The 24,512-nt window shown below is 39.3% G+C and overlaps 1 protein-coding gene across 1 annotated transcript in view; it reads left to right on the forward strand.

Moving 5' to 3' along the window:
* Window positions 1-1,465: 1,465 nt before the first annotated feature.
* htra1a (HtrA serine peptidase 1a) overlaps window positions 1,466-24,512 on the forward strand; it is a 28,003-nt gene continuing 4,956 nt past the window's right edge. The window contains exons 1-4 of the mRNA XM_079854242.1: window positions 1,466-2,115; window positions 13,590-13,692; window positions 13,819-14,023; window positions 24,136-24,330. Of these exons, the coding sequence (XP_079710368.1) occupies window positions 1,650-2,115; window positions 13,590-13,692; window positions 13,819-14,023; window positions 24,136-24,330 (969 nt within the window). The 5' untranslated portion in view covers window positions 1,466-1,649. The remainder of the gene's footprint in view (window positions 2,116-13,589; window positions 13,693-13,818; window positions 14,024-24,135; window positions 24,331-24,512) is intronic.

Consider the following 24,512-nt stretch of genomic DNA (forward strand, 5'->3'; position numbering starts at 1 on the left):
ATGCAGCATCATAAATATATAGACCTACCACTAACATCTCAGACATGTAGTTTGTGTGCGAACAAGCTCTATGAGACACATAGGCCTGTAAAATTCCTGGACTCACTCTCATCCGTGAACGCTGCAGTCCATGTGTTACCACAAAAATGTTCATCAGGCTTAATTCAAGCGCCTGTAAATTATGGCAGGAAGCTGAAGCTCAGCACGGCCACAATTAAGTGACTCTGTTTGCTGCATGGTTTAATTATGGGTTCAATTAATTTGCTATTTGGATCGTCGGGTCTGTTTACCATCAGATTCATAAATGTGACAGTTTTCCATAACAATGGAAATACATAGAAAGAGGCCTAGACTCATTCTTGCTGTGTGTATGTGCTGGTAATAGTTTATTTGTCTTCCTGTGGGTTTTTATACACGTTTAAATATAGTGACACTTTAAATGTTGAATCAGTTGTCTCCTTTGACACAAATAACAGCATCATAAGAAGCTAATACTAGCCTGAGTTGGACAAAGTACACAACTTCCTTACTTGAGTGGTCAAATAATACTCCATTACAAGTAAAAGTTGTTAAGACCGATTTTTACTTAAGTAAAAGTACAGAAGTATTAGTTTTTAAAAGTACTTAACTATCAAAAGTAAAAAGTAAATGGCAATGCATTGTTTTATTATTGTTGCATTGTTGTATGTAATACTTACAGTACATTATGCCTCTGAAGCAACCTAGAATACACCTACCAGTTAGTAGTATCTGTGGAATTAAGAGCTTTTAGAATGATATAAAACCTATAGAAATTTAACAACTGAACAACAGCCATAATCATCTCCCCCCTTTTTTTTAACACTTCTACCACCCCAACAAAAGAAGTACACGTTTATGTAGTGGAGTAAAAAGTACAATATTTGTCTTTCAAATATAGTGATGTTAAAGTAAAAAGTTTCCAGAAAAAATAATAGGCTACTCAAGTAAAGTACAGATACTCAAAAAGTGTACTTAAGTACAGTACTCAAGTAAATGTAGCCTACTTTGTTACTGTCCACCTCTGATTCTAGCTAATATTAATATCACTGTTCTATAATAGTAATAGTTAACTTACAGGTAGCCTATTGAAACTGTTACAGCATTCCCCGGCTGAGTGCATGTTATTGCACCATAAAACGTCTCATTTGTTTAAAACATTTAACATGGTAATCGTACTAAACTGTGGCTAATTAGTAGGCTTATTAGACATCACAGAAGGCTAGTCAAAAATGCAATTACAACAATTACAGAAACATCCAAAAATATCCAATTATAATGTTAACATAGGCTACTGTACGTTTTTGTTAGAGGTAGCCTAGGGTTTAACTACAATTTCAAGATCTGAATCTGAGAGATCAGTCTGAGAGTTTTCCCACATCCAGACCAATCGCAGCGCTTGTTGTCATTGTGGTGAAGTGTGCGCGTGGAATCCAGAGCGCTTTTATAAACGCTGCGCCAGCAGAAACTCAAGAGACGCGCATTGTGCTCGCTCCCGCGGCGCACCAAATTTACACAGCTCGGTCCAAAGATTATTCCCGCCAGGAGGCAGCTCTGTTGGTTTTAGAAGGAGACATTTAAAGCCGCATAATTCTCAATTTACATTCCTCATTTATTTAACGTTGACAAATATGATTTGGGTAACTTTGTTCTGCATCTGCGTCTTGGTTACAACGTTGCAAGCCGATGCGCGCCTCAGTAAATCCTATGTGGTCGGCGGATGTCCGAGTCACTGTGATAAGTCCATGTGTCCGTCAATGCCGAAGAACTGTCCAACAGGGCAGGTGATGGATCACTGTAACTGCTGCCTGGTGTGCGCATCCGGAGAGGGAGAGGCGTGCGGCGGGGTGGGTAAGCTGGGGGACCCGGTGTGTGGAGAGAGTTTGGAGTGCTCCGTTACCGGAGGAGTGGGCTTCTCCGCTACCGTCAGGAGGAGAGGGAAACACGGCATCTGCGTGTGTAAAAGTAGCGACCCGGTGTGCGGCAGTGATGGAGTCTCCTATCAGAACATCTGCGAACTGAAGCGGGTCAGTAACCGAGCGCAGAGCCTGCAGCAGCCGCCGGTGCTCTTCATACAGCGGGGAGGGTGTGATGCGGGTGAGTACATCACCAAAACTAACTGTTTGTTTAAACTCTTTACATAGGTACATCATTTAAATGAGCAATGTCCACCTTAATATGTAGTTAATTTGACTTAGACAAAGATAGATTGTCCAGATGCTGGCAGCAGATGCAGATCTTTGCTGGATGGTATATTCATCATCGTCTGCAAAACTATGCACCCCATTTTTATGATCTTGTTCCTTTGTAAACCCTCTTGGTTGAGGATGTTGCTTTCTTTTCATGCAATTTTACGGCAGACAGACTTTAAAATGGTAATGTCATGTTTCTGTTGATGAACAAACAAATTAGGCTACTGTATGTGTTTGAGTCATGCATGGGTTTATTGGGCTAATTGTTAAACTGAGTGTAAAGTGATCAATGATAGAACAGCCCAAGCCATGCATCGTATGTGTTGCTTAAAGGAGAACTCCGGTCAATTTTAACATTGAGCTCATTTTTTTGTACATTTGGAGTGCTGTCAATACAGAGAACAACGACAAAAATCGGTGTTGCCTACACCGTGTTATCCTCTTTTTAAAATGTGCACCCTGTTGACTTCAATGGGGCAAGTTTTAAACCTGCTTTTAGCCTCTTAACATCCTTGATGTGTCATTACAAGTGCACAGGTCATGTGAGTGATTCCTTCGGAGTGAACGCGGGTCAATCTGACTGCAGTAGATGTGAAAGATATGAATAAAAATGATGTTTATTCAGCCAGCGCACATACCTGTATTTACATCCTGTTTTCGGTCGAAGTCCATAGTAATCGATTGTCGAGTTCACGCGCATGATCATAGGTACTAAACCAATGCGCGTGAACTCGACAATCGATTACTATGGACTTCAGCCGAAAACAGGATGCAAATAGGTATGAGCGCTGGCTAAATAAATATCATTTTTATTCATATCTTTCACATCTGCAGTCAGATTGACCCGCGTTCACTCTGAAGGAATCACTCACATGACCTGTGCACTTGTAATGGCACATCAAGGATGTTAAGAGGCTAAAAGCAGGTTTAAAACTTGCCCCATTGAAGTCAACAGGGTGCAAATTTTAAAAAGAGGATAACACGGTGTAGGCAACACCGATTTTTGTCGTTGTTCTCTGTAATGACAGCACTCCAAATTTACAAAAAAATGAGCTCAATGTTAAAATTGACCGGAGTTCTCCTTTAAGTCTCTGCACTCAGTTGCAATTAGTCATTTTAATGCATTTGCACCATCATGTGCAATTTGGTCATAGCACTTGCTCATACACAAACACAGTCTGATCCATTAAGACCATTGTGAATGGAGAAAAACCAGAGCAGCTTGGGTGCTCTTTTTTGCATACAGTATGTGTGTGTGTGCTGTCAGGATACAGTTACACCTCTTAAAATTAAGCCCCTCACATCTCACTTTGTGTTTGTGCATATCTGTGTTAGACAGGTTTTTAGAGTTGAATTTGAGCAGGTTGTAAGGGGTCTGCTTTTATGAGATAGCTCTTTTATGAAAAAGTTCCTATTGTTTTAAGTTGAAATGTGGTCTCTCTTTATCTTTTTCCTTGCTTCTTCATTATTCCTACTGAAAGAGCCTCAATGTATTCATTTTGGCACACACTGAAACTTAAATTGTGGCTGAAAGTGGATAGTTGCCTTGGTCCGGATAGTGGATTTGTGATAGTGAATCCTCACGCACTTTTTGGCTCACAAACACTCCTTGCGTCAGCTGTTGAGTATCAGCACTCTTTAGAAGCTGAAATTTTAAGGATATGTTTGGCGTAACCATTGACGTGTCTTGTCTCTGCATATTGGACTAATAAAGGCTCTAAGCAAAGTGCCAAGCTGTGAGAGGTCTGTGGCTTCCAAGTCCTGGCCTCACCTAAAGAAAACACACTGTGCTGCAGAGCTCATGATGTCATTTGCATCTGGACTGAAGGCCTGCCTGCATCTCTGCACACTTTTCCTTCGCTGGCTGCAGATTTAGGTCATATTGTGAGTCTTATGCATTCAACAGGAAACATATTTTTACTGAAGCAGAAAGAAAGTCATCTAGACCCTCCTGCAAGACTAGATGTTTTAGCCTGTTTTGGGTTTTTAATAATTGTGATTGAAGGAAATGACCTGCACACGGTTAACCCAAGGAGGGGAATGGGAGCTACGCCACCAAATGCTTTCTTGACTCACGTTGCACCTTGAGCTATTATATTAGCACTGTTCCAAAACACAGTTCTGAAATGATTTGAAACGCTCTGCAGAGGCAGCAACTCGACTCATGAACACTGCAGTACTTAATAATCATTAAAATGCACATATATTGGCTAAAATAGTACATTTAAATTTTTTTGATCTAGTCTAATGTGAATTGAATAGAATGTTTAATTGACATTTCTCATGCTTTTTCTTCTTAGTTTATTTGTTTGCCGCAATGTATTTAACAAATGACCTCACCTACCTCACTGCGAAGGATATATGCTGCTTTAGACTTTGTCTGAAATTAGGCATCTTAAAACATAGCATAATTAAGTTTTGTAGTCAGATCATTCGGTTTTGGAACATTTTATATAAGGAGTGAGAAAAAGGAGTTAGTGTAAGAGTAAGTTTGTAAATGTGTGTTTTTGTGAGTAGTTAATTAATTCTGGATCTTTGGGATCAGCTATGAAATCTCTATACGGGCCCTGAGCTGGAAAGACTAGGGCAGTGTGTGTGTGTGTGTGTTTAAGTTTATGTCAGTGTTCTCTGTTCTTCTTTTGCATGGTTTTCATTAAGGATTTAAGGATTTCAGGCTTGTTTCCCAGAGTGTTTTGTATGTTGTGTCTTGTGCGTTGTTTGTTTTCTGCTGGCAATTTTATATGTGTGTTTTACATGTTCTTGCTCACGCCAGTTTATTTGTGTGTATGAAGATTCAAGAATCACAGTTCTTTATGTATAACCAGAGCATTAAAATTCTCTCAGGATACACACACTCAGCATATCAGGCTTTTAATTGCTCTCTGTAGTATGTCTGTGCAGTGATTAAAGTGCTTTTATCGGTTTTTATATGTTGTGTGTGTTTGTTCGGTGGTTTCCATTGGCACTCAGAGGTTTGTCCTGTCCAGACTTCTGCAGATTTGTTCAGTAGCCTTACAAATGCTGATGAGGCACATATTTCTCCAGTCTCTGACTTTCTCTTTCTCTTTCTCTTTCTCAAATCACATTTCACTGTAAAATCAAAATAAAATTTCATTTCATTAAGAAAATAAAGCTTATAGTAATGGGAATTTGACTTAATTTACATCAGTCTCTACTGTTTTATATTCCACTGTCACTGTCTCCACCAGTCTGATTTATGTTCACCCATTCCTATGTATATTTTTGGACTCTTTTCCTCACATCCTCCTGCTAACTGCAAAATGCTAATGAATCACAGTCTCTCAAACCCTTTACTGATGACCTTTTCTCCAAAACTCTAAACAGCAGTGACGGTATGCATGTTGAGGTAAAAGATCTCATCCTTTATTTGCCTCATTGTTCCACTAATGTGTATTGTTTAAATTCTGAGTAAGGTTTTGTTCTTTGTATTTATGTATGTGCGCTCTGTTTGTGCAGAAGCGGTCTTTGTTTAACTCTCTTCAATTAGCATGTTATAAAAGGCATGTTTGTTTATGAGTGCAGTCAAGTGCTTGAACTCTTTTTACTGATACTAACACAAAAACGTCTACGTGTGGATGTTCAGTCTAGGAATTAGCATAATCTGAGAACAAGAACAGACAGGCATGTAAGTGTGAATAAATTCTGTTATGAACAAGAAGGGACTCATTATTAATGTTTCATGATTCGTCATATTAAGTGATGTCTTTCTCACTGCCCTGGAGCTTAGAGCTTCTCCTTTTCCTTAAAATCCTGCCATCTCCTGCAAATACATTTTCTCCAGCCATCTTTCTCCAACAGCCACCTCTCCTATAATCTCTGTGCGTCTGTAGTGTAATAGGCCAGTAGGACTTTCCCACAATAAGGACTCGTTTCCTTCTCTCTGCTCACCTGCATAGGCCTCGACTGAACTCAAATAAACACACTTCTCGAGTCTGAAGCCTTCACAAACCCCGCAGAGAGGCCTCAGACAGAGCTTACACAACTGTAACTGGACACCATAACTAAAATTTAGAGCCACAGGCATGACCTGTTCATGTTCACAAGGTTTCAATCCCTAACCAGTTCTATTGAGTTTTGTTAGCATTGTTCTAGCCATGAGTGAGCTCTCCCTGAACAGAGCAGAAGCTGTTTCAGAGAATAGAATAGAGTAGAATAGAATAGAATCAGGGCCGGTGTCCTGACATTTCATCCTATCTGTTAGTTAGATTATCCTACCAGGGCTTACTGCGCATGCATACATCAATATTTAAAAAGGTTTAGGGTTGAGGTAGGTATGGATGTTCATAAAGCCTCAAACCACATGAATATGATGCTGGTAGCACAATCTGATAGGTAACATTTTTCGTTGTCGAATTGTGGTACTTACTGATTTAATGGGAGGTAGCAAAATCTGACAAGGTAGGACAAATCGGCAGAACACCGGATTTACCTCATGTTGTGACGTAGGGCCCAAAATAATTTTTTGGGCCCCCCAATACCGGCCCATATTGTTGCTGTTGAGCGGAAACCTCAAATGCCCAAAACCGCTACTTTTTTAGGACATGAAAAAAATACTGTATTTTTAAAATAATTTAACACTTTGTTTAATTATTTTTGACCAGTGAATGTTGGACATAGTACATGTTTTATCCGCCATTGAAATGGATGTTCCAAGGCAGTAAGTGCATCGCATTACGTTTTCATCAACTTACAGGTTATCTAGTTTATTGTAGCTATGTGGCCGCTCAGTCTTAAATTTGCCCAAAATCTTATGTTATAAAAGATAAAGTGCTACGCACAGGCTATTTAAGACAGTATTGACAATGACTCAAAACGCTAGACTTGCTAGACTTCTCTGCTCCTCAATACAAAAAATATTAGCCTTTATATACAGAGAGAGTTGCTTGAATAAAGAAAACGCTGTACGTATTCAAACAACCAGTTCTTTTTACCCAATGCAAATAAGCAGAGACTTCATTCATGATTGAGGCGGGTGAAGTTATTAAGTTTGACTGACAGTTTGAGGATCCAATGTAGTTACGAAGTTTAGCCACAAGCTCTTTATAATACATTTCATTGGTTAAATATTTGCAAAACCCACAGACAGATGTAAAGGGTGACCAATAGTAATGATGGGAAATTAATGGGAAAAAATAAGGAAATGTTGAAATGTTCTGCCTGATATTTTACATTTTGTTTATAGAATAGAAAAATTTCTAAACTACCATTCAAAAGTTTGGGTTGGTAAGATTTTTTATGTTTTTGAAAGAAGTCTCTTAGATCACCAAGGCATTTATTTGATCAAAAATACAGTAAAAACAGTAATATTGTGAAATGTCAAATTTAAAAAATAACTGTTTTCAATGATTATATTAAATAATTATATATTATATTAATATATTTTAAAATGTAATTTATTCATGTGATGCAAAGCTGAATTTTCAGCATCATTACTCCAGTCTTTAGTGTCACATGATCCTTCGGAAATCAGTCTAATATGCTGATTTGGTCTTCAAGAACCATTTATTATTGTTATCAATGTTGAACACATATTAATATTTTAATGAAAACAGTGATGAATAGATTTTTTTCATGAATAGAAAATAGAAATAGATATCATTTATAACGTAATGAATTACTTTACTGTCACTTTTAATCATTTTAATGAATAAAAGTATTTTGCTGAATAAAATAATGAAGTTATTAAAAAAAAATTATGACCACAAACTTTTTAACCATACTGTTTACACAGTCCATTGTGAACACAAATTGTGTTGCAATACTCTCTTGATATATTGAATGCAAACTCTTTGAACATATGGGTTAAATAATTATGCTCTTAGAGTCTTCCAAATTCAGATAAAGCTATTGGAACATTATCAATAAAGTCAAACTTTTCACTGAACACTCTTAGATGGCATTTAATCCGTGTCCAAATGTCTTGCTATTTCTTTTTAAGTATGGAATATGAAGAGTTTTATGTATGCTAAATTTCAAGATGACTTATTCTGAAAACAAGCTGAAAAGTGGTGCTATTGATTGTGTAACCTGCTTTCTTGAGTTTGTATGTCTCTACCCCTCTGGAGAGACACCAGGATCTCTAGGACAAATGTAATTTCATTCACTCAGACCATATGCTGTAATCTGGCAGCGGTTCAGTAAAAACACAAAGGCCTCATATTTCTGAAGACTAAACGTAGACTTTGATGTATTTAGGTCAGAGCTTAGCAAATTCTTGGCAGGTTTGGATACCAGCCCAATATAGTTTGTAAAACTGTAACTTTACTGATATTTTACTAAAGAAATTAGCCAGGTTGTGCATTACAATGATTGTACCACAGGTAAGGTGTGTAAGCATGTGGCTTTTTAAAATAAATGTTAAATAAATATAAACATAAATAGTTACATTTATTATTGACAAAAATAAGGACAAACAATATTGTTCTGCCATGTAATATAGTTCATTAGCCTAATTGCACTATGTTTATGTTTGCATGAAATGGAAGTTGCCATTAGTCTCGGGTAGCCAGACCTTCAGACTGACGGCAGAAGGTCTGGACTCTATCGCAGCTTTTCTTGGCTAAGGACCGGCCAAGAGGACGTTTGACTGACATGTAACGCAACCAATCACAGTTCGTTTTTGTTCATGTTAAGGGGTGTGACAATATAATGTCAATGTCCCTAAAATAACAGACAGGCGTGCATCTAATAAATTATTCATTCAAGAATGTTATGCAAGTTTACTGCAACAATGGAGCCGCAAACTTCACAAACTTTTGAAAATCCAGTGTTTAGTTGAGCCTGGTAAGCGCTCATTGTCACAGTTGTAAACACAACGGCTTTCTTCTTCCAGGAGGGGTTTTGGCGTCACGGCATTTGTTTCCAGGAGGACTGTTAAAGCACGTGACACACACGTCTCCCTGACATCCTGTAGAATTCAACCAATCAGATCACGACTTCGAAACTCCTGAAGTGTTTCCAGAAAAGTGTGCCATATGCATCAGACGTTCAGCCAACGGTCCGTGGGCGTGACGTCTGAGGCTGAGATTAAGTTGCCATAGTCAGTTCTTTCCTATTGTGACACATATCTATGTGAAACCGCTTCTCAAACAAGAAAAAATGTAGGATGGGACTTGATTCTGTTCATCGGGAATTGATTGGATTGTTGAATTATTGTGGTTTGCGATTGGTTTGCAATAGTTATTTTGATTATGTTTATGAGGACAAATAAATTGAAATGAAAAAAAAAATTATGTGCACGGATAAATAATTTATAATAAATACCTCCATATTCCATAAAAAATGAGAATTGCCCGTTTTGATTTCATGGTGACTTTAAACAAATAGCTCGTCAGAACTCTGAACTCTCCATTTTATAATAAGGTGTTTTGCATTATTGGATTACTGATTCATCTTTTTATATTGGCAACGTGATAAGCATCTTCATGTGAAAGGTATACTTTGTCCATCTTGACCATGAGCTTTTTTTTATTTTGTTTTATTTTGTTTTGAGTTTTTCTCAAAACATGTGATTTTAGACTGAATGCTGTCCCTTGTTTAATGATGGTCTGGAGATGGTCAGTCTCACCACACTGGATATTCTGCCGCCATAAAATAAACTTTTGTTTCCTTTTCCTCTTGGTCTGAAGAGGATGGTTAGTTGTGATGGTTTGAATTTTGTGCTCAGTACTGTGTGTTCAAGCGTATCATCAGATGAAAAGTCAGTAAATGCACAAAACCATGCAGGTGTGAATTTCAACAGTGATTTTGGTTCTGTCAGGGTTGGTAATGTGATTAACTGTCAGATGTTTCAGTCTTACAGCACTGTGAGCAAAGGTTATAGAGTCTTAAACCATAAATGCATCAATAGTAGCACTGGTTAAATCATTTTGAAGGTTATAGTAGAATTGTGGCCAGAATACACACTAATAATTCATAAAATGTCCAGAAATGTCCTTTTGTTCTGTCAAAGATAAGAGGTTATGGATTTGTTTAAATCTTTGTGATCCTCTTGGGTTTCAGGACCTGAGCTTGGGCCAAGATGAGTCAAGCATGTCTGATTCTATTGTCTCTGCCAGTGTGTTTGACCTAATCATAGGTCTGTCTTTCAAAGAGGAAAAAAAGGAAGGATTTGTTAAGAATTCTTTGGCCTTTAACTTCCCAGAGTAAATTTCCAGTCCAGTCAGACTGATATTCCGTAAATGTAAGATAAATTTAGACAGTCAATGACAGAAGAGTTTATTTGCAATCCGGTACATACAGTTGGCCTTCTATAGCACAATTTAGTGTCCTAAATTCTTTTTGGCAGAATATGATGACATTTCATGATGTACATTTACAGTAAAAGTTTGAGGTCAAAAGTTTTGTTTTTTAAAAAGAATTTAAAACATTTATTCAGCAAGCAGACAGTAAAGATGTTTTTAATGTTAAAAGGTTTTTCATTTCCACAAAATTTTTAAAGGAATATTTCACCCAAAAATGAAAATTACCCCATGATTTACTCACCCTCAAGCCATCCTAGGTGTATATGACATTCTTCTTTCAGACGAATACAATCAGAGTTATATTAAAAAAAAATGTCCTGGCTCTTCCAAGCTTTATAATGGCAGTGAATGGCCGTTTATGTTTTTAAGTCCATCAAAGTGCATTCATCCATCATAAGTGCTCCAAAGTATATCCATATTTAAAACCTTATCGACTAAAATAACTAGCTTCCAGAAGACGGAACTAAAAACAGAGAGCATTTATATTCAAGTTAACAAATAACTATAAATGTCAAGCAGGTGTGATTGTGTCACGGCAGGTCAAAAAGTGAAGCGAGGATTCAAGTGCAGATAAGGATTTTTATTAAATAAATAAAACAAAACTACAAACAAAAACCTCCCCATGGGGGAAAAAGAAAAACTAGACAGGCATCGGTCAGGAACATAACACAAGGGAAACAGACGACGAACCAGCACAGGACTGCAAACACAGGGAGACTAAATAGGAAGCAAACAAAAGATGATAACGAACAAGGCAGGTGGGGCAAATTAATCAATAATCAGGTACCAAGATGGGAGGGGCCAGACAATTGACAAGAGAGCACCTGGCACAAGGAATACAAGACAAGCCATGTGCTCACAACAACCAGACTAAACCAAATGACAAACCGGGAATGTCAGAGCTCTGTCAACAAACCAGATATAAACCAAACAGAGGTGAGAGAACCCTGACATTACCCCCCCCCTCAAAGGGGACGCCACCTGGCGTCCCCAATGAGAGACACCAAAACAAGACAGGAGCATGACATACAACCGAACACTACAGACCAGACAGACACAAATACAAGGAGGGGAGAACTGCTCAGAACTGAAGCGAAGAAGCACTGGCTTGGTAGGTCGCATGGGTGGAGCCGGTAGGGCGAGACACTGGGGTGGTGCCGGCAGGGTGAGACACTGGGGCAGCGCCGGCAGGGGGATGAGTCTGGGCACAATCTCAGAACTGACGACAACCTTAAGGATGACCTCCGGGTCATTTGGGAGGCAGGACGTCTTCCTCCTCCTCCGCCGTCTCCGAGAGCGAGTGGATGCTGCTGTCTCTCCGGAATCCACAGGAGCCGCACCAGTCTCCTCGGGACCTACTGAGGGCACAGCAACCTCTTCGGGACCCTCTGGGGATGCTGCAGGTTCTCCGAGGTCCACTGGGGGCGCTGCAGCTTCTTCGGGACCCCCTAGGGATGATGTAGGCCTTTCGGGACCCCCTGGGAGCACTGCAGCCTCTTCGGGACCCACTAGGGATGCTGCAGGCTTCTCGGGGACCCCATGGGAACGCTGCAGCCTGCCTAACTGGAGGTCCAGAAAAGCAACGAACGTCCAGAACGTCAAGTGCTCCAGCCCTGCCATTGTCCAAACATCGACGGTCTCCTCAAGGGTGTAGTTAAACAGGTCCTTAAGGGCCATCTCACCCAGCCCCAGCCCCTCTGCAGCGGAGCTGAATTCCAGGGCAGTCTCTCACATTCGTGCCCTTCTGACGAAGGGAACTCAAGGCGGTGAACTTTACGATGCGTTCATAACACGGGCAGGAAATAGGAGAGGCTGGTGGCTGGTGTGAATCCTTCCACTGAATCCTCATTATGGCTGGTTCATTCTGTGACGGCAGGTCAAAAAGTGAAGCGAGGATTCAAGTGCAGATAAGGATTTTTATTAAATAAATTTAATAGATTGTTAAATGAGTCTCCATAGTAACAGATTAATGGTGGGACACTAAGACTAAGGAAACAGGAAAGTCCATGAACAAACTAAAAGTCCATAATGAAACAAAACTTACAAATAGCAGAATATCCCCCTGACAAATATAATGTAATAAATTTTTTTTCAAATAAACACAGCATTGTTGAGCATAACAAACTTCTTTCAAAATCATTAAAAAGCTTACAGACTCTTTTGAATGGTGTTGTTTTTATACATATATATATTTATTTGAGGAAAGTGATCCGGAACATTGTCATTGACATTGTCATAGCAAAACTGAGAAGACTTGGTGTTAAAACTATAATTAGGTTGAATTTCTCAGGTCAGAATGCACACAAGCGCCACGCTGGATGTGACTTTAATTACACTTGAGCAAACATCATAACTGTTCATAAACCACTCCACTCTTTAATTTTAATGTCCCCTTACTTAACACAAATTTATCTGGCCTCAGACACATTTATCTTTTGAACTTACATGCTTTCCAATTGCCAGGTCTTCTTGGGGTCCCTGTGATCCTGTATAATTAAAAGGACTAGTCCATCATTGCAGCGACTGTCTTACTGATTTGATCAAATGACAGTTGCTATCGTCTGTGCCTTTTGTGTCTGTGATGCTAAACAGTCTGACCCTGAGGGCGATGGAACGAAAGAATGTGGAAAATTAAAAGAGCAATTTTCATACACTTTGTGTATGTTTATTATGAGCTTTTTGAGTGCTGATAATAAAATCTTTTGGTTGAAATGGAAAAGAATATCTCTCACTTCTTTTCCCTTCATGTTGAAATTACAGAGGACGAGAGTCAACATTTCCAGACATGTCCTCCAAGAGACTCCTCAGATCTTGCTCCTCACGTGTGTGTGTGTGTGTGTGTGTGTGTGTGTGTGTGTGTGTGTGTGTGTGTGTGTGTGTGTGTGTGTGTGAGTGTGATGCTGACTTACGTAAGCAACAGAAGTCCCATATATATATTTACACAGAAAAATCCCACCACTTGTCTTTTTTTAGTTAACGACTAGTCTCATATTCCTTTCCGTGTCAGTGATGTCATTTGATATTTTTAGATGTTTGTCCTCTACTGTCCATTTCTTCCATTAAACATTCTCATTACATCTCATTTTCTGTTTTTTTTTTCTTTTCTTTTTTCCAGCTATCCATGATAACCCCAACAGCCTGAGATACAAGTACAATTTCATTGCAGATGTTGTAGAGAAGATCGCCCCTGCTGTGGTTCATATTGAACTCTACCGCAAGTAAGGTTCTCACATAAGCTTTCATTAGTCTGTAAGTTCGACAGAGGAACATTTGACCAAATGTATTTTTCTTTACCTCCATTTCCATCTCTCTTTCTCTTTCATGCCCTTTGCCTCTTTTTTTAGGATGGTGTACTCAAAGCGTGAGATGGCAGTGGCAAGCGGGTCAGGGTTTGTGGTGTCTGATGATGGCCTCATTGTGACAAACGCCCACGTGGTAGCCAATAAAAACCGTGTGAAGGTGGAGCTTAAAAACGGAGTCTCTTATGATGCTAAGATCAAAGATGTTGATGAAAAAGCAGACATCGCCCTTATAAAGATTGATCCACCGGTAAGAGGAATCGACACAACACTGCTTTTAAGTCACCATAATTTTGCCCAGTAAGACATGTTCCTGGATCAACATATTTTGATGTTCCTGGAACAGCATTCCTGTCCAAAAATGTAGTACTAACCCTATCCCTACCCCTAAATCTAACCCTATACCCATAACAATCAGAAGGAAATGATTGGTGAATAAGAATGGTGCAGAAGCCTTAACTCTTGTTGTAAGCCTAAACTTGACATAAACTATAAATGTGTCTCTCAGATCTGATTGATTGATTGGAATGTTATTCCAGGATCAACAAAGATGTTGATCCAAGAACGGATACTTGGTGAAATCACATTCACCGCTTTGGTCAGGCACTTTACATTGCACATTGCTTTTTTTAGCTGTAGAATGAGCATTAGAAGCACAAATCCCATGTTTGTTGTTGTTTTTGTTGTGAAAACTATTGTATATAACCTACTGTTTTTGTGCATTTTGAAATCTATTGAGTTAATATTAATTTAGAGTAATATTTCACCCCTTATCCTTGCAACCCTGTTACACATTCTCACGGAATTAGTTGTTTATGTGTTTAATGTTTATTGCTAGTATTGCTGATATTTAATATTCATATAATATTAATTTATTTATTTTTAAATACCTACTGGGGATGACAATCAATTTTTTTCTGAAAGTTCAGCATCTCTTTTCCCATACAAAAAGTAAAGAATTTCAGATCTTTTTTTGTACTCTATTCATGGAAAGTGCCATATATCCTTCTACAACAAATCCAAGCCTCTTACTGGCAACAATAATGGCAACATTCAGGTTGACTTCCCTTCAATAGCATCCTTTAGCTGTTCTCCCATTTTAGGTTGACCAGAGGAAAGGGTAAATGAGGCTGAGGAAGGTTGACTTACAGAGAGAGGAAAAGTTTACTAGGCCTCAGGAACAGATGTTGTACCCTCTTCATTAGGCATAAAAGTGTTTTTGAGCACATACACATTCACACAGAGACTCGAATGCTAAAGAAATGCTCCAGAAAGCAGTTGACTGTTTTAATGACCATTATTCTCTCAGCAGGCACTTAGCATGTTTAGCCTACCACAGACCAAACATCGGTGTGGTTTGTGTACTGAGGTGGACAGATTGAACAGTTTTATAATGTCTTTTTTACACAGGAAGCCACCTCACCGTGGTTTATAAATGGAAGCGAAGGTTTCATTTTTGATCCTGATTGTTTATACTGAAAAAGTTTCAAGAATGACTACGTACTGCGATGCAGCAAATATGCCAGGCTCTGTTTTAGAATATAGTTACTATTAGTGCAACATCAAAAACCAAGTTCATTACATTTGAAACATGTTTCTGTTTCATTAACAGAAGAAAAAAAACAGATAGGCAAACTAAAGATTGCAGGAATTCAAACTTGACTATATTTCAGCAATTACCGCATTCACATAACCTAGTAATATTTGGAATGGAGACTTTTCATGCAACCAAAATAGGAACATTACTGACCCCATAAATACAGAATGACCAATGCAATCCTTATAAGGAGTCTTAGGCGAAAATTTTCTATTACCCACAACCCCCCGCTCACTCAGGTCAGTGCAGTGCACTGTGCAGACTCTTATAATATATGTCAATGCGAGCTGATAGACACCAGGCAGCATGTTTGGCTGACAATCCTAACCTCACAATCACTCAGGCTCTTAAACATATGTTCTCCAGAGAAATAAAGCACACGCAAACCCAGACTGCAAGTTTAATCTGATCCGGTGTTCCCAAAGAATGCATACTGCTCCAAGATCAGATTCCTCGACTGCTTCTTATCCTGATCCCTGTAGTCAAAACGTATCCCATGGCAGTGCCTACAGTCTGAGATGTGTTATGTAGATCTCTCTCTCTCTCTCTCAGCTGGTGTTTCGGATGCTGCTAGATTGAATCAGTGACTCTTTAATGGCCAGCTGCTAAAGAGTTTGCCCCAGTTTGAGTGAGTGATCTTGAATGACATCATGACCATGTGTGTATGTGTGAGCTACAGTGAAAGAGTTTAATAGAGACAGTTCAGACTTGTCTCTGATATAAGACTAGCCTCTAACTAACAGGACATTAGGAAAAATAAAAAGTGGATCAAAAAAGGGCATTGGCTTGAATGGCACAACAAGTAAGTGAGAGTTCATGCTCTGGAAAAGGATCAGGAACCGCAAAGACCCTGGGGAGACTGAGTTTGTGTGTGTGTGTGTGTGTGTGTGTGTGTGTGTGTGTGTGTGTGTGTGTGTGTGTGTGTGTTTGAGAGAACTTGTGTGTGCCTGCATCCCTGAAAGCAATTACTGCAATTTCTTCCCTTTTTCTGATGCATGTTGTGAGGTTTTAAGTAGGTCAGCACTTTCAGTAAGTACGCTTGCACATATGCTGTTATAATCGAGTTTTTGAGTAGTCCAGCTACAGACTGAGCCGCCTGTGTCTGATTAACATGTATACATGTTGGATAAAGCTGAGCTATATCTATAGGTCTGGTAGTCTGTGTTGGAAAAAATGATGAGGATCTTGAAGAAGAACATCCAAATCTCAAACCTTTTACCCTGTTACATTTGACCTCTCTTAATGTAAATGAAGTTGCTCCTGTTGTAACAACTGTGGTCAGTATGAAGTTTTGACACCCCACTGTCTGAGATGGTTCTCTGTGTCCCACACTCATTCCCATTCTACAATTGATGATGACCATTTGCTCAGGATGTGATCAACCCAAATGGTTAAGAAACAATATAACTTGACTTTCTTCTTCTGTATGATAATTAAGCCATTTTAGGGATGAGCTCATTCTAAAATATAATTTGGAGTGGAATCTGAGTCGAGGCAAACTACAATTTCTTACATCTGACTTAAAAAATCTTTTTACAGTGTTTTTTTTACAAAATATAAATTACTGCTTAAGTCCAACTGAAATCAAACTTTTAAAATTCATGTAAAGTATTTTACACTGTTTTTCAGTTTATGCATTCTTTGGGAATTTAACTCTTGACCTTGGTGTTGCTATCCCATGCTATATTATTTGAGCTACAGGAATGCTAGTTGGAAGTAGCAAACTACCTATCCTTTTGAAAAATACAACTACAAAAACTGAACAATTCGAATGAACTGATTCACAAATATAAACCAGGATACATGTAATTCATTGAATCGAGCCAAACAAACTGAGATTTGAGAGTTTGTATGAGTGAGAAAACAGAGAGTGTTGATTATTCCTCAGCTTACTTGGCTATAGCTAGGTGATGTAACATTCTGTCATGCTAGTCCAATATTTGTTGTAGTTGTAGTTAAAAATGTTAGTTCTATCACACATTTTTGTTATTTACTACCCAACACTGCAAACTTCAGAGTCTAAACTCACATTCACTAACATATAGTATGCTCATGCCTTGACTTGATGAGAAAAAATGAGCTTATATATCACACAACACAGTTTCACTTATGCAGAAAATGGGCAGCACATGGTGGATGAACTGAGAGGGGAGTCATAAAGCAGATTATTTATTTTCTTCCCAATCTTTTGTCCTCCACATAGTCTTTCTTCCTCCTTCTCTCTCCCTTTATTGGTGGCTGTCTGTCTCTTGGGAAATCATTACTCTGACTGCAGAAGCCAGACTTCAGAAACAGAAAAGAGGGGAAAGTTTCCCTCTCAGAGAGAGAGAATGTGGTTAGGGACTGAAAATGAGTCCATGTGTGTGTGTGTGCGTGTGTGTGTGTGTGTGTGTGTGGGGGCACAAATTTAACCCACATTCAAGGCGATGCTGTACGGATGAGGAGCTCTTAAGGGTCCAACCTCCACACTCAGTTGAACTTCCCATCATTCCTGTTCCCAAACCCAGAAGCTCCAGGAAAATGAATCATTTTCATATCTCAGCCCATCACACATTCATAATCAACTCTTTTGTAAATCTCCCATTTGTCTTCCTTTCCATTCCTCTGCTCTGGTCGTGAGCCAAAGCAAAGAGAAAGGTTCCCGTTTAGCATAAGAACATTAAGGCTAATACATGCTGTGCTTGCGCACACACACAGTTTTCTTTGGATTATCGATGTTCCAGTGGCCTAAAATGCCGTCCAGACTACTATAATGTGGCTGACTGCTGGTTGGGCCAATTGAGTCATTTAATATTACTGGGTAAGATGTGAATCACACGTGGGAAAAGAGCAGTAGTTTTGGTCAGAGTGGAAGTATGGAAAGGCATAGAGGATATACATGGTATAATCTACCATGTGTGACAGCAACGTGGAAATAGAATGTCATTGAATCCCCTTTACCACCCCCCTCCCCCCAAACACACACTCAGAAACTCACAAGTCTGAACTCGTCTCAGGTTTGCAGTATACGGTATCCCATGGTCCCAGGCTGATATTTCCAGCTGCTCTGTGATTGAATACACCAAAAACACATTGGAAGGAAGGAAAATCATATATTTTAATATTGCAATTGTTAAATGCAACGAGAGCAGCAAATTAAGCAAACAAGTCTCCAACTTCTCAGTTGGAGAAAAGGCCAATTTAAGCGTATATGTCTCCTCTGGAGTTTTAAATAAGATCTTAACAGTCAGTATGTTTTTTGCATATAAGAGACAGTCTTCATTTGTCCGAGTATACATGAGACAATGCATATACGCCTACACAATGTTAAAATTTTAAGCATTAATACATAATGCATGTCTCCAGTCTTTCATCACACAATTCAGTGTGTGTGGCCAGTTGTAGTTTGTGTAAGTGATAGCATACGCAGAGAGTGGATTAATGTGAAGAGAGGGGTGCGCAGACCCTATCTCCACAGCTTCACTCCAGAATCCAGTTTCCAGTGGCAGGAGATGAACTCTAGACAACCAGATGGACGGTGGAGTTGCAGGGGGCTGCCAGGTCTCTGTCTGTTGAGCCGGCCTCTCGCGTGTTTTCTTGAGGAGACGAGATGCTCGCGGAAGACGACCCACAGAGCAGTGGAGGCAGCAGTCTTAGTTGATGGCAGACTGCACTCGCCATGTCGAGGAGTATCATCGGCATAAATTGAGTTTTTGCAGCGGATCTAGTGATGCCACTCATCTAGTCCCTCCATACCTGATAGACCTCCGCTGTTGGTCCACGGCTACTTATTTCGACTGGGAACCACCGCACGGAACCCCCAGTTTATTTCGTAGCTTACCTTCATATCTGAAGGGTTGTCCATTATTCACCACCTATGGACGTGGTTGGTAGCAGTCAGCTCTGCCCCAAGTCTTTGTTTTTGATCTTTGTCCTGCGCCAAGTGTAGGAGAAGGCCAGAGAACAGAACAAAGACCTGTTCATTGCCTTCATTGACCTGGCAAAGGCTTTTGACACCATTGACCGCCAAGTCCTTTTGGTCATTCTGGAGAAGTTTGGGGCGTCACCAAGGTTTCTGGACATCCTACAACAGTTTCACTTTGGCATGCAGGCTTGTGTTATTGTGGGTACATCTCAATCCCCCTCCTTTCCTGTGCAGGCAGGAGTGAAACAGGGGTGTGTACAGGCTCCAGTGATCTTCAACCTTTTCCTGGCAGCAGTCACCCTCCTCTCCCACAACTCCCTCAGCCCCAACGAGGGTGTTTGCCTACAGTTTCATCTGGACGGGAACCTCTTTAACCTCCGCCGCCTGCAAGCCATCACTAAGACCACCACCATCACAATTCCTGAACTGCAATACGCTGATGACTGTGCCCTGCTATCCCACAGCCCTACACACTGGATGTTGTATGCACAGTCTACCAAGCTTGTGGCCTACAAGTCAACATCCAAAAGACCATTGATCTGAAAGTGAACAACCAAGAGATCATTGCACAGACCACGGTCCCCACCCCCACACCCCCTGAATTCTACATCCATGGCACACCAGTAACGGTTGTTCAGCACTTATTGCAAAAGACTTATTGTTTTAGTCTGACACTTTGTGTGCATGAAAATATGCTTAATGTCACTGATGCTGTATCTCAAACATAAGCACAGTTTAAGAAAATTTGAGATTTCCAATTTAACAAAATCAATTTGATTCAAACATTTCTCATCATATTCTACCAAGACCAAGTTGAGTGAGTGAGCCAATAAAAGGGAAGCTATAAGCAATTTTTTTATAGCTCTATACTCTTACTGTATGTCAGTAATTGTCTTATCTGTGCCTATTTTTATTACTCATAGGGACTTTTTGGAGAAATCTCAAAGACAAAGAGTGTGCTATACTTACATGAAATATAATTGAGAACTCTATTAAGTCTACTGAGCTTTGATGGAGAAACCTCTGAGGTTTCCTCTGGGAAGAACCTTCAATAGCTCACTCACTGAAAATATCTTCCAACCACATCCAACACAAACCCACCAAGTGGAGAATCCGGTGCTTGCAATTAAACTGGCGCTTATCTTCTAAAGTCACTCACAACGCAGTAATTAGAGGCACAACGTGGGACGAGGTGCCTACTGAAGGGCACAATGATGATAGAGCGGGACGGTGATCTCAGTAACTATGGTTCCTAGTCAGTTTTTACTGCACGAGTCTAATGATGTCTTTTGAATGCTTCTTTTTCTGCATTTGTTCAGAATGTGACTAACTGAAAACTGATGTTTAAAAGCAGACACTCATTTTTAGTAGTGCATGGGAATGTAAACCTGTGGAAACTCTGTCACTCTAATAATGAACTAACCCTTCGTCAGACTGTTACCCATTTTGCACCTGCATAAGTGCTTGTTAAAGTGTAGCTACTGGAATGGTTTTTACAGATGTGGGCAGTGGAAATGCAGTTTGACTGAAATTAACTCAAAAAGGAAATTAAAATCACCTTAAGAAATAAAATATATCACTACCAATTTTATAGGTGAGGAAATTGACTATCATTCATTGTTTTTTTGTTCACATCCTCCATATCATTATATAAATGTTTGAGAGGTGTCCTTACCCTTTACAGAAAATTAAGTGGTATTTGTTTTCATTATTGTTTTTGTGTTGTTCTCTGTCTGACATGAGTCTGGTTGGCTTGTGCACATAGTATATCTCTACCGAAAGTAGATCATTCTTGTTGAACTTTTTTTTCTTTGCCTTTCTTGTGACACATGTCTTCTATCTCTGTTTGGAGATCCATATCACCTTATCTTGGAGGTCTTATGGGGACAACAAAGTCTTCTTTTTCAAAATTCTACTAGTGTTTCATTGGCATTGGGTGAGGGTGAGACTGTTTTTACATGTCCCAGATTGACTGGTATTTTCAGACTGCGGTATCATTAACAAAGACACCTGGGTAACTGGGTGCTTTTATAGGCCAGATGGAAGCAGGTGTTTCTGCTGGTAAATGTTTATAAGGAACTGCTGACCTGTAGTCTCACATAGCAGAGCTTCATTAGAGTTCATGACCTGTTATGGTAACCTCACAACCTGCTGAAATGACCAATGTAACTGGTCACCATCATACAGTATGTTGTATGTCAGAGTAGCTTGTCATATACACAAAATTATATAGGCTACTTGTCCTATATATACACGTTTCATCTATGGAATCAGCAGACCGTTAGTGACTTTTACGTACCATGCGCCTCAGCACTCGGTAATCTCGCTCTGTGACTTTAAGTGGTCTTCGGTTCCGCTTCGTGGCCGAGTTGCTGCTGTTCCTAAACGCTTCCACTTTCCAATAATGCCACTTACAGAAGACCGTGGAATATCTAGTAGGTATGAAACTTCACAAACTGACTTATTACAAAGGTGCCATCCTATCACAGCTTGAATTCACTGAGCTCTTCAGAACAACCCATTTTATCACAAATGTTTGTAAATCCAGACTGCGTGGCTAGGTGCTTGATTTTCTACTCTGGTGGAAATGGGTCTTTCAATTAAGAGATGTCTCTCAATATACCTCCATATAGGTATAGATAAGTACAATATATACAAGTGTATAAACACTTAATTAGGCAATTTATGTAATAATAATAATGTAGACAAAATTGAATTTATAAATATATGATACATACATACAAGCTTAAATGTGTATATACAGTGTATGTATATAATTTGTGTAATTGTTGTATAGTTTTTTTAATGTTTGTTTATTTGTTTGTTTGCAGCTGTGCCTAGTGCATATATCATATAGACACACACACACATTAATTACAAAGCTTCTTTAGCTCTCGCACCATTTTTGATATCCTGCCAATGTATAATCACTGCTCTAATATACTGATAATAGCCTAGTTTGAGTTCGGACATGAACACTGAGTCATCTTTGTGGTGAGGAGAAAGAGTGAAAAATAAAGAGGGAAGCTTTCATGGTGGTTGTGTCCTGTAGATGTTAAATGGAAACTATAATTTCACACACACACACAAAATGGTTGACCAAAATGCCACATTGACTCAAAATGGCTGACTTAGCTTCATTGTGGCTAATAAGTGGTGTAAGTTCTAATGTGACCTTTGTGTCAGAAGCATGATCTCATCTTTTTGCAATGGTAACCCAATAGAGCTCTGATGTTCAGACAAGAGCATGGGCAGTGTTCGGCTGATCTTTGATTACTGCACACGCACATATACGGATATAAAATGTGCCCTTCTTCATTAGGGCAGTATACACACAATGTTGATTAAGATTGCTTTTTAATTTAAACTGTGCAATAAGTGCAATAAACAATAATAAACTACATTTAAGTGTATAAGGTTATGAATTCAAATTTCGAGAACACAGGATCATATTGTCATGACATTAATTTAGCCCATTGCTGTGCATCATTTTGGCCTCTAGGGAGGAGGGAGTAATACATTTCTTTGTCTTGTTTGCCAGTCATCATCATCTTTATCCTCTTCTATTTTTAAAACCTTGGTAGCGCAGGTCGAGTTCGCTGAGAGTTCACCTCGTGATAAATGCTCAGGATCAGTTTACTACTCTGGACTTACAGTTTCCTTCCTCTCCATCAGGTAGATGCAGCCTGAGTAGAAACTGTGCAGTAACAAGGCAACCATTTTGTTTCTTGTTTAAGGTGTTAGTTCAGATATACCAACAAAGATTCTTCCAGCCTAACATTTTATGGTAGGATATAGTGGTTATATTGTGAAACATCTTCCTGTAATTTCCAAATCAGGCCTTAAGGCCCGTTCACACCAAGAACGATAACTATAAAGATAACGATAATGATATAGTGATAAAATGATAAAAGAATAGCAGAGTCCACACCACAGCTATAACGATATAGAGGAACGAAATCATTGGGATCACTTTCAGAACGTGTTTTTTTTCAGCGGTTGAACGATAAAACACTGACAGCCAATCATAATCCATTCAGATTTAAGGGCTTGAGCATTTAAAATGGCAGACGACATTGAGGATGTCATGGGTTAGCTGTGATGAATGAATTGCATGCCGACAGGAATTAAATTACAACAAGCTTTAATATAACACGCAGGAAAACTCAGCAATTATAAAAAGCCGCAATTCATAAAAAGCCCATATATGCGAGGCAAAATGAGAATGTGTGTGCATATCAAGTTCAGCATGTCTGTTATCCACTCTCTGACTCTATTTTTACTGTCAGTAAACAAACTAGACACCAGTGCAGTAGCTAAACATGCATATTCTGTTGTCACGTTGATCGTCCTAGTCAAGCCCCTGTGATGAGAGGGGAGATTCCGTAAATGATTCCCCACAGGAAGGGCAAAACAGCATTCTGATTTGTCCCGTCCTGTCCTAAGTGCCTATTTTTCCATGATGTCATAAAGGTTGCCTGGCGATAAGGTTTCAGAGGTCTGAATTTAAAATCCAAACTCCTGTTTAGCAGACACTTGATAGTGGACGCACAGATGTGTTAGAATAGGACTGTTTGTATACCAGTTCTGGGCAGTTCAGGAAACTGAAGGGTAGAATTATGGAACGCCTGCATTAGCATTTATCACTTGACTGACTTTGCAATGTCATAAAGTTGCTAGAATGTCAAAAACAGCTGTGTTGGGTGGCCACTATTGGATATCAATTAAAGTTCTTTTATAAACTTTTGCAGGCTTTAAGATTGTGAAAGTTTGGTTTATACTTGTCTTATGGAGAGATATTGAAATAAAGGCTACATTTCCAATGTAATAGTTTTTTTTCCCTTCTCTTTCTGGCCAACAGAGTAAGCTTCCTGTGCTTCTGCTCGGCCGATCGGCTGACCTCAGACCAGGAGAATTCGTGGTTGCCATCGGCAGCCCATTTTCCCTCCAGAATACGGTTACCACAGGGATCGTAAGCACCACGCAGAGAGGCGGGAAAGAGCTGGGTCTACGAAACTCAGATATGGATTACATTCAGACTGATGCCATCATTAATGTGAGTGAATAATTGAATAATTACTCTTTCTAACTGCAAATTTTATTTATTGCTTTATTTTTAATTTAAGCAATTTATTTAACTTTTTTAAATTATTTTTATGTCTGTCTTTCCATCTGATGGTCTTACCATGAGGCTCACACATCATATGCACACACATCAAGCATGTCCTAACACATGAA

This window comes from Squalius cephalus (assembly GCF_949319135.1).
Source record: "Squalius cephalus genome assembly, chromosome: 20".
Classification (NCBI taxonomy): domain Eukaryota; kingdom Metazoa; phylum Chordata; class Actinopteri; order Cypriniformes; family Leuciscidae; genus Squalius; species Squalius cephalus.